At 50.8% G+C, this 11,062-nt stretch overlaps 1 protein-coding gene across 1 annotated transcript in view; it reads right to left on the reverse strand.

Moving 5' to 3' along the window:
• Window positions 1–10,823, reverse strand: part of LOC144769966 (natural killer cells antigen CD94-like) — a 76,316-nt gene extending 65,493 nt beyond the window's left edge. The window contains exons 1-2 of the mRNA XM_078654163.1: window positions 10,536–10,823; window positions 8,268–8,283 (exon numbers count right to left, since the gene is read on the reverse strand). Coding sequence (XP_078510289.1) covers window positions 8,268–8,283; window positions 10,536–10,823 — 304 coding nt within the window. The remainder of the gene's footprint in view (window positions 1–8,267; window positions 8,284–10,535) is intronic.
• Between the last annotated feature and the right edge of the window lie 239 nt (window positions 10,824–11,062).

Below are 11,062 nucleotides of genomic sequence, written 5' to 3' on the forward strand. Positions count from 1 at the left end.
GGGCTATGTCCATTCCTTCGTGACGGAGCGTTTTCAGTTCTCTTGCCTTTCGAAGCGCCGCATCTCTGTCCCGATAATTTAATATTTTGGCCATTATGGGTCTTGGTCTGGTTCCCAGCGGTGGTTTCGGGGCCAGGGATCTATGGGCCCTTTCAATAAGAAAGACCTCCGAGAAAGTGTCTCTTCCCAGGAGCGTTATCAGGAGTTTTTCCACGTATTGCTCCATTGGGCATGTGTTCGTCGTTTCTGCAGCTCCCATTATGCGTATGTTAGACCTACGAGACCTGGCTTCCAAATCTTCTGTCTTTGCCATCAGGGCCGCCAGTTGTTTGTCCATCCTTGTTTGTTTGTTTGTTGGACAGCTGGCTACTGGTGTCTTCAACCACCGAAATTCGCCTTTCCGCCGTGTCTATACTCTCTGTGTGACGGTCCAGTCTCTCAGACATGCGGTCCACCCTGTGAGTGAGCGAGTCGATCTTCCCATCTTTGTTTCGATAGTGATGTCTGAATGGACAGAAACATCGATTGAACATTATCTGCATGGGGTTCTCTGGGCTGCGATTCCGTCGGCAGAGTCACCCGCTGGTCACTATCTGCCTGTCCCTGTGTTTTTTTCTGGGCCTCAAAGGCAATTTTGGGTTGAGTCTGGTCCGGTTTACCCATCTCAGCAGTCTTTCGGTATTTCGCAGTTCTCCCTCTGTCCTAGACCGGTAGCGTTCTCAGCGTCTGCTGTCCACAGGTGTGGTAGATTGCTAGTGTGACTAGGTCTATTCAGTTCACTGTTTGAAGCCGTGGGTTTCCGATTTATTTGTCGTTCTCCCAGCGCAGTGGTGTGGTCTCGATACACCAAGCTAATATGTCAACAGGCTCCGCAGTCCGTTTGTCCTCCACCATTGGAGTGTTCAGGGTTCACCAACACGATCGCTGCCAGCTCGCCACCTCATGTGCCCCATCGCCCTCCTGCGCGGCGGTGCTGGTGCCCGAGTGCTCCTACGCGATACCGTGTTTTGCGCCCTTAGCCTCCGATGGAGAGTCGACTCTTTCACCCTCATGTGCCGGGCCTTTATAATGGTGGAGGTGGTGCAGACATTTCAGTCCTCATGCGCTAGGTTTCGTGCCCTCACCTGCTTCGCTTGCAATGCTGCCCCTCCGGCTGCTTTCGTCTGACTGTGCGCTAAATGTCTGTTCTGCCCACTACACCTCAGCACAGTGGGGCCAGGGCGCCCAATTGCCGGCAGCCGGCATTCGACCCTAGCGCTGTCACCACTGCTGTGCCTTGCCTCCCTATTCCACAAGTGTCTGTGGTCCCTGCGCCGTGGTTTCCCACTCTATCCGCAACTGTGCACTCACTGCGTAGCGTAGGGAGCTCGTGGGGGTGCTGGTTTTTCCGCGCCCTTTGTTTCGTTCCGGCGGCGTGCTCCCAGCTCCCGGACCCTCACGCACATCTTTGGCCGACCTGCGTGCACTGCGTCTCGGCCTGCGTCAGTGCGGCAGGACGGTGCTTCTCGTCTTTCAGGCCGTTGCAGGCCTCATTTGGCTGCGTGATCCGGAACCTCTTCAAATCGCTTGCCAGCCGGCTCCACTTATGGTTGAGTGCTGTTAGGGCGATTATACAACTATCGACAGTCTTTTTGGGTCGTATTCACTTGGCTTTATGCAGGATCGGGATGATTTATAGCCGCCTCCCCGAGGAGCTCGTTCACAACGCGGCCATCTTGCGTCGCGGCTAGCTCTGCCCCCCACAATATAAATGTATTTATTCATGTATGCTTCTTTTGTTAAAACTTGTATAATCAGGATTTTAGAATGAGTCAGGACAGTGAGACCTAATGCCATCATGACTGACCAATCACGTACAAGTTTTCCTGAAGATGCAACATCTTTGTGTAGTCTGCCAAGAATTAGAATATAAATAATGACCTCTCTGGAGGAGGGGTTGGCTGCTTTTTTGCTCACTGGCTGGCTTTCAGCTCACTTCTGCTTTTTGCTTCATTCTATGGGTTAGGTACGAGAAACGTCCCAGGAGATTGCTGAAGGGCAGAGTTTGCGTTCGAGGAGAGTCAGGGGGAGGTTTCTTGCTTCCACGTCATATTTTGGCACTGCAGGCCACATTCCTTTAAGGCCTTGTGAAGAGCGGGCTGTTTTCCTCTTTAGACACAGACAGACAGCAGTGGATCAGGATAGAATTAGATGCTAAACTTTAAGTTTATGCTTTGACTAATTAATTAGGTCTGAAAAGATGTATTTGTCTTATGCATTTATTTCTCTTTAAGGGAGATTTTTGCCAACTATTTAATTATTGATTAGCTTTGCAAGACTATTTTTCTTAGAAACTCTTTAAGAGTTTTGACTGATATTTTGCGCCACATTTTCTTTCCTACATGTAATGCTTATATGCAGACTGTAATGTGTTCTGTATTAATGTTATTTTTCATGTTTTCCAAATTCTGTAACCGGATTGATATTTTACTAATGAATAAAGGGTCAGAGAAAAACTTAACTTTTGACTAGAAAATAAAACCCTTTAAAATACTCAACAAATCTCTTTATTTGGCTTTAATAATAATTGCATATTTTACTGTTCAGGTTTAATTAAAGTCTCCTGAAGGGTATACATGGTATGAAGGGCCCAACACCTTTTCAGCGGTAAATTAGAGGTAGCATGAGGGTATTGCATTGAGAAATTACCAGAAGAAATTACCGCTCCATCACTCACCAGGCACACACACCACCAGCCGTCAGTGCACAATTTCTACAGGCACACACACCACCAGCCATCAGTGCACACATCAATTGTTAACACATCCACAATTGGTTGATTGCTTTATTTCGATATGCATACATCATAAAAGCATTACAAAAAAAAAAATATAAAAACAGCACATCGTGAGAAAGACTTTACATTTAAAATAAGAAAATAAAAACAGCAGTTAATCAGAATAAGTTAGTTAAAAATGGATTAAATTGATATAGAAAGTCTTTTTAGTCGGATCAACCAGGCCCATTTTAAAAATTTAGACACGGCACAGACAATGGGAGGGGCTGTGGCAGGGCCACCAAGTACTGTCGAGTGCCCAATTCTCTGCAAAGTGGTTTAAGCCAACGTGATCTGGGGCGCACATAGTCCGGGCATCCAAAAAGGAAGTGTGCCACAGTTTCAGGTTTATCGATACAAGAGGCACAATAGCATGATGCCCGCTGAGACATATTCCACCTAGAACGAAGATCAGCAAGGGGTAAAGACCCTAGTCGAAATTTAATATAAAGAGCCCGGTCCATGGCAAGGGTAATAATGTCCAAATAGGGATCGAAGGCAACAACGTCTTTGATTTCCAAATAAGCTGCAGTTGCGTTGCAGTGACGCTGATTGCTGATGAGCTTGGCAGAAACCCATTCCCAATATAGTTTTTTTAGGGACTCCTTTGGGGGAGCAGAGCGGTCGGACCAGCAGGACCCCAATCCTAGGTCCCCTAGCAGATGTTTAATGTCCCTAAGCCATTTGATCTTCTGCCAGCCGTCTAAGCACATCACCTCAGCCAACCCGTCTGCATAGGATTTTAACTCAGGGACCCTCCACAAGCGAGCCCAAAGCAGTAAAGGTCGGAGGCGGGCATGGTCCTTAATTGATTTGCAGCCAGCATCCATTAGCACCGGAACTGTCGGGGTACTCGTCGGAATGGCAAAGAGGTCCTTGATAAACTTATTCTCTGCCTTGGTCAGAGACTCCATGTTGCCTAGACCCCATAATTCCGCTCCGTAAAGTGATGCGGATACAGCTCGGGCTTTATAGATGTCTATTATCGGGGCTACACAATGTTTTGATGAGTTACTATACTCCTTCAGGAGGGCCCCCCACCCTTTTGTGACCAACTGTCATTTTGTTGATATGGGCAGTCCAGCCCATGGCATCACTCAGACGAATTCCCAGATAGTCAAATTCTGCCACTGTTTCAAGGGGGATAGATAGGGGGGCGGCCAATTTTACGCGGAGGGTGCATGATTAAATACTTAGTTTTGTCCACATTGATTACAAGTCCTCTGGTAGTACAAAAATCCTGGAAACGGTTCAGGGGCTTCTGGAGGCCTTGGGGAGTTTTCGAAATGAGAAGGGTGCCATCGGCGAACAGCAATGTGGGAATTTTTACGCCACCCAGTCTGGGGGCATCTGCTGGCTCACTAAGCAAGTGCTCTACCACCCCATTTACATAGAGAGAAAATAGGGTGGGGGCTAGAACACAGCCCTGCCGGACACCCTTCTCAACCCTGATCTTGTCGGTCTTTTCCCCATTCAGCCCCCATCTAACCTGGGCATAGTTGGTATTATGCAGTTTAATGAGGAGGTTTAAAATGTAGGGGGGCATCCCTAGACCATACAACACCCTCCAGAGTTCCTCCCTAGGAACCAGGTCAAAGGCAGTCTTCAGATCAATAAAGGCCAAGTAAAGACTGCCTTTGCCTAGCTCCACCACCTTCCAGTAAAGTAACAGGAGCCTAAACGCTTGCTCGATGGTTCCTGAGCGAAACCCAGCTTGCATATCAGATAGTATGTGGTTGTCATCCACCCATTGGAGGATCCTCCCAAGGTTTGCTTTCCCCGCCACCTTCTGCGTCGAGTCTATGAGGCTTATAGGCCTGTAGTTCCCTGGTAGATCCCGACAACCCTTTTTAAAAATTGGAACTACCTCTGCCCCTTTCCAGGACTCAGGCACAGAACCTCCCTCCATAATGGCATTGAGAAGGGTCGAAATCAATACCCCCCCATTCGCTTGGATAGGCTCGAAGAAGGTCCCCTGGCAACCCATCCGGGCCAGCAGCTTTTAAAGGCGTCAAGGTTTTAATCATGTTCGTGACCTCCCGTGCAGAAAACAAATCCATATCTCTATCCAAGGTATATGGCGGAAGGATGAAAGGATCATTAAGTGAGCCTTCACCGACAGAATAAAGTGTCTTGAAGTGGTTAAACCACATCTGGGCAGTGATGGTACAAGTCCTCAGTGTATCATCAGGACGGTTCCTGCTGCCCACTAGGTCCCAAAACCCTTTGGCGTCTCTCCCTCGGCTAGCAGCCAAGAGGTCCTGCCAATAATGGTCCTCCCACTCCTTTTGGCAGAGAGAGTAATGCCTTCTTGCCTCCCTGGTCCTAGTATGTGATTTGGATTTGACTGCTTCGACGAGCAGTGTCTTCGCCTCCCTACACTTACGGTTAAACCAGCCTTGCCTGGCCCATGGGCAGAGTTTCCTCCTGTTGGCACTAGCTGGGACAACAAAAAGATCACTAATGGCCTCGGTTAGCTACGGAACCTAGCAGTCACCCCCAGCAACCCATCCTCAAAAGAGTCAAGGTTATCTAGAGCTGCCGCTAGAAGTTGCCTTATAATGGAAGTTTTCTCCACTGAAAGCGATAACTTAACCCACTTTAGCCGTCGCCTGCAGTTGGAGACCGATGTCATATCCGGGGCGGGGGTACAAGCGGATCCACTCCCTGTGCCAGTTAGCCACCCATGGGACAGTGTGAGCGAGAGGAGGTTGTGATCACTCTCGACGGAGGGTATAATCATCATATCTTTTACCATACTCCAAAGGTTTACATCAAGAAGAAAGTAATCTATTCTTGATGTATGCCCAGGCCTGTTGTATGTATGGGCTCCCGCTTTGTCAGAACCAGTCCTGCCGTTGGCGGCCCTCAGATCAAACTCCATTGTTAGAGAGTTGATCTGGAGTACCACTTCTGACCATTTTTTAATTGGGCTAAGTTCTAGAACAGGTATCCCCCACCTAGTGTCATTTTCCTCTTGGTCTTGTATTACCTCGGGGCTAAGGGGCTCAGAGGTGCAGTTAAAATCACCCGCAACCAAAGTACAGTGCTTGTGTGGTGAGGATCGAAGCAAAGCTTCCAGGCAGGCTAAAGTTGGAGATTCTCTTCCCCCCTTCGAACCTCGAGCATAAATATTGAAGATATTTAAAATAACTCGCCCCTTAGAATTTTTCAGGGAGATGTTGAGGAGGTCTGGGCATTTAGTGTCATGCTCCTCCACCCTGCAATTGAGTGCTGAAGCCACCCAGATGAGGAGGCCACCCGAGGGGCGACCCCTACCAGTTTCTGAGTGAACAGCTGGTGAAAGGTGGGTAGAATAACCTGCCTTGTGTAGGGGCTCTTTGCTCCAGGTTTCCTGGAAGAGGCATATGGAGTATTGCTCCACAAGCGAGTTCCAGTCGGGCAGGGCCAACTTCCTGTCTAGGCCAGCAACATTCCAGCTGAGAACCCTAATAAATGGGTCCACCACAGCCGCAATGCTACAGGTCTCGACAGGACCAGATAGATCCACAACACCCATGGTGGCGCAAGCATCCGTGGGCTCACGTGGCACCCTCCCCTCTCTTGGGTCTCCTGTGATCTCAAGGATAGCCTGTTCTTCTGGTATGTTCAGGAGAACATTATCTTTGGCAATAGGAGTGGACTGGGCATTAGATTGCCGAACCACCCGAGCCTCCTCAAGGGGATCACAGAGTCAACAGCCCCAGGTACCCCAGCTCGGTGTTGGGAAAACTGTGTGCATCTGCGCTACAGTTGTGGCTGGGAGCCGTTGGCCATAAGCATTATTTTGGGGTGGGAACACGGGATGGATAACTAGGGGGTTCGGAGCCGGCCGCGGGTAGAAAAATGTTAAATCCACTACTTCGACTCCGGGGACGGCCGCGGCTCGCCCTAGACTGCATATTGAGTGGGCAGCTCTTATGTCTTGGAAGTTGACCACCACACAATCCCCCTCAAATTGTTTTTTCCCCTGCCCAATCCAACCCACCCTGCGTACACCAAGAATCAGACCATCCACGCCCAATGGGAGGGGTTTGTTGGATTTTAGCCAGTGGATGACATTCTTCAGTGCCTGGTTGGTTTCCTGCTGGGTGTCCTTCAGGGGGGGAACCTTTATTAGGACAACAACATAAGGTTGGCACTCTGGGGGAAGATTAACTGGGGGGCACTTGCGTATCACTTTTGGTGGGATGGCGCTGGGGTAGAATTTTTAGGTGGGCAAGTAGGCAGGTTAGCTTTTAAAGTAGTGGCTACCCCACTATTTTTGGTGGATGGAGCGATCGCGGGTTTGAGATTAGGACCAGCCCCTCCTTTTTGCAGCTTCTTTTGGGTAGGGTTAGGCATGGGTGTTTTCACTGCTGTAGGGGGACTAACATGCACTTGGACGATATGAGTAGTAGGAATCGGCCTTGCCTGCTCAGCGCCAGCTGGGGGTGCTGATGTTGTAACACTCCCAGTCGTTGGGACCCGAGCAGGCAATGCCGATTGGTGTCCCTGTGGTGGACCCACAAGATCCCTTTACCCTACGTTCCCATCTGCGTCATCCTCCCTAAGCCTTGGCTGGAGTTTAAACAGGGCCTTCAGGGAGAAGAAATTGTCTCGGGTGGTCTGTTCGAATCTATCTAACCTTTCCCCCAGGCTCTTAACTTGATCAATGAGTGGTACCAGCAAAGACTTAACCAATTTCTCGAGGGGCTCCAGGGAGGCACCCACATTTGAGGGTATAGGTACTCCTGGGACCGGGTAATGAGACAATGGGGTTTCAGCGGCAGGCAATAGTGGGGTAGAGCTCCCAGATGATTCAGGCCCACCAGATTCTAAATGCGTGGAACCCTTTTGAAACTGTGCCCTTGGACGCTTATAAAGTGTAGAGTATCTTCCCTTCCGGATGCTAGTTGCCCTCTTCCTTTTCTTGTTTGCCTGGCCCGTTTGCGTCTGGGGTAACGGTTTTTGGCCTGGTGTAGGAGCCTCAGGATAGGGTTGGGACTTATGACCAGATGAGGAAGCTATAGATGGGACAGGGAAGAGCTCTGCACCAACCTGGCTAGGGCTGAGGGGATAAGGATTGGTTATCAAGTTTTCTATCCTATCAATACCTGCCTCTATAGCTACTATGTGTGGCTCTTCGGACAGAATTACAAGCAGGAGAGAGGTAGGCTGGGTAGAAATTGGGGACAGGGCGTGTGCAACAGCTCCCAAGGAGGAGCGTTTGGAAGGAAAGGAGTCTTGTGAGAGACGACGTTCCGTCATTGCGATCTCCTTTTCGATGACTGCCGCCACCCTAGTGATAAATTTATCCATTGTGCCGATCATGGTGCTCCCCGTGGCACCTTCTCCCCCGCCCCTCAAAAATTTGCCAGAGCGGGTTGACATATTGGCCTCGTGACCCACAGGTAGACTCCGAGATCCTGGACGTTGAGCGTGAAGTAAAAGAGGGGTGGCCCAGCCCAGCCTCTGACAGCCCCTGACTGCCACAGACTGCCCGCCCTTTGCTCGGGCTTCGCTCGCGTCCCGCTGAGCGGTCGGCTGTTGATTATGAAGGGGGCGTTGCAGCCGGGGGGCGTGTCTTGCTGGGGGCGCGGCCGTGCACACCTGTGCAGCGCAGGGACTCCTGGTCTTGAGAGTCCCTGCGGCGCGCGCCCTCGGTAGACTTGCGATGATTCCTCCTCCTTTCACAGACTGAGCAGCACCACTACAGCCTCGACCCCACGCCTCACGCCGCGGCACCCGCGAAGCGGGTGCTGCAAGCTGTTACCGAGCGGCAGGGCGGTCAATCCCTCCAGGGATACAGGGAGGCTGAGTGGCAAAGGAGTCAACGTTTTGGGCAACAACCAGCAACACCCAGGTAGGCTTCCTCACGGAAAGGGGTCCCGCTGCAAATAGGCAATCTTCCCGCTTTTGTGCCTGGACAGCCGGGGGGGCCGTGTCTTGCTGGGGGCGCGGCCGTGCACACCTGTGCAGCGCAGGGACTCCTGGTCTTGAGAGTCCCTGCGGCGCGCGCCCTCAATAGACTTGCGATGATTCCTCCTCCTTTCACAGACTGAGCAGCACCACTACAGCCTCGACCCCACGCCTCACGCCGCGCAGCGGCACCCGCGAAGCGGGTGCTGCAAGCTGTTACCGAGCGGCAGGGCGGTCAATCCCTCCAGGGATACAGGGAGGCTGAGTGGCAAAGGAGTCAACGTTTTAGGCAACAACCAGCAACACCCAGGTAGGCTTCCTCACGGAAAGGGGTCCCCAATTAACTATTGTAGCAATCGCAGCATGGCGCACTTTACTTTTAAACATATTCATCTAAAGCGCAGCATGCCACCATTGCTACAAAAATAAATACACTTTTTTTGGCCTACAATTTATAGACATTTGTTGCAATTGGTGTTGCAATATTTAGCAATGCCAATAGCTCAAACTTTATTAATGTCAGACCTATTGCATTGCAAATGCTTGTTATTTCTTTTTAGGTCGAGCCTAGGCAGCCCTTTTGTACTGTCCTCAATATTTCAGGCAAAAACACTCATTGATTTCTGAACAAGAAGTGTAAAACCTTTAAGGTAACCATGTTGTTCCTACTTACATTTCACATGCTTTACTTAAGCTTGCATTTCCTATTATTGTTTGCTTTTCCCAGGCTATTATCTTTTTTTATATAAATCTGGCAGCCTATTACTCGTCTCCACTCCCTCATAACCTATTTCTCATTTTCTGGGGCGGCCGGAAGGCCATACGAATGGCAATAGCGGTATGCAAATATGGTCACTCCACCGCAAATAAAAAAAACACAAAAAGTATAAAACATTGTCAATTTCAACAAGAGCTCCAACTTTCTCAAATGCAAGACAGATTGCATTGCAAATGCTTGTTTTGTTCTGAAATTAGGTCAAAGAAGAACTGGGGGGGGGTGTCATGTGTCACTGATGTGATGGAAGGGGTGCAGGCAGTGCGGTATTTTAAACCACGGCCCTGCAGGGGTGCGAATCGGTAACCAGTTCAAGACACAAGCTCTTTCCTGAGGTTTGGAAAAAAGGTGCAAGAAGAACTGCTGGCCAAGGAGAAGCCGCATCTGTATCCTTTGCTGGGAGCCCCGGCTGTGTATACTCGCGAGAGAACAGGTTACAAGGGGACCCTTAACCATTCAAGCCATGGGGTGGAGGCCCTTAAACATTCAAGCCATGGGGTGGAGGCCCTTAAACATTCAAGCCATGGGGTGGAGGCCCTTAAACATTGAATGCATGGGTTGGGGGCCCTTTAACATTGACTCTATGGGTGGGGGCCCTTTAACATTGACTCTATGGGTGGGGGCCCTTTAACATTGACTCTATGGGTGGGGGCCCTTTAACATTGACTCTATGGGTGGGGGCCCTTTAACATTGAATGCATGTAGAGGGGGCCCTTAAACATTGAATGCATGTAGTGGGGGCCCTTAAACATTGAATGCATGTAGAGGGGGCCCTCAAACATTGAATGCATGTAGTGGGGGCCCTTTAACATTGAATGCATGTAGAGGGGGCCCTTAAACATTGAATGCATGTAGTGGGGGCCCTCAAACATTGACTCCACGGGGTTGGGGCCCTTAAACATTGAATGGGTGGGGGCCCTTTAACATTGACTCCATGGGGGTGGGGCCCTTTAACATTGAATGGATGTAGTGGGGGCCCTTTAACATTGACTCTATGGGTGGGGGCCCTTTAACATTGACTCCATGAGGTGGCTCACCTCTCACGTGCTCCTCTCGGGGGTGGGCTCCGGCCCCCTCTTGCTGGGTCTGTTTTGGGGTGATCGGCTCTGCTTCGGGGCTCACGGCCACCCTCACGTCATCCCTGGCCCCGCGGGAGGGGCCCCTGGGGCTGTTAAAGAGCCCCCTCCGAGGCGCCCCCGCACACCCAGAGGATGGAGCCTGGAGCAGAGCCCTGGAGGGTCCCTCCTCCCCCGGCCCGGGGGCAGAGGGGTCCCCGGAGCCGGTCCTGGCACTCCCCGGTGCCCCCACTGCGTGCCTCTGTGCCCCTGGCATCTTCCACAGCGCATCGAAGAACCGGTTCGGGCTTCGCGGGCGGAGATCACAACACTGTCTGGCGTCTTAGAATCTCAAATTTAGAGGAGTCGGAGCGGCGGCACTGGCCACCATTGGTTGAGCAGCTCTGAGAGAGGCGGGGCCGGGGCTGCAGCACCAATCACCCTCCAGGGCGTGGTGCCCTGGAGGGGGTGAGAACTGAAGTTCAAGGAAGCAGCTAATAAATCTAGCCATCTCCG

Source organism: Lissotriton helveticus, chromosome 7 (genome assembly GCF_964261635.1).
Source record: "Lissotriton helveticus chromosome 7, aLisHel1.1, whole genome shotgun sequence".
In the NCBI taxonomy this organism is placed as follows: Eukaryota; Metazoa; Chordata; class Amphibia; order Caudata; family Salamandridae; genus Lissotriton; species Lissotriton helveticus.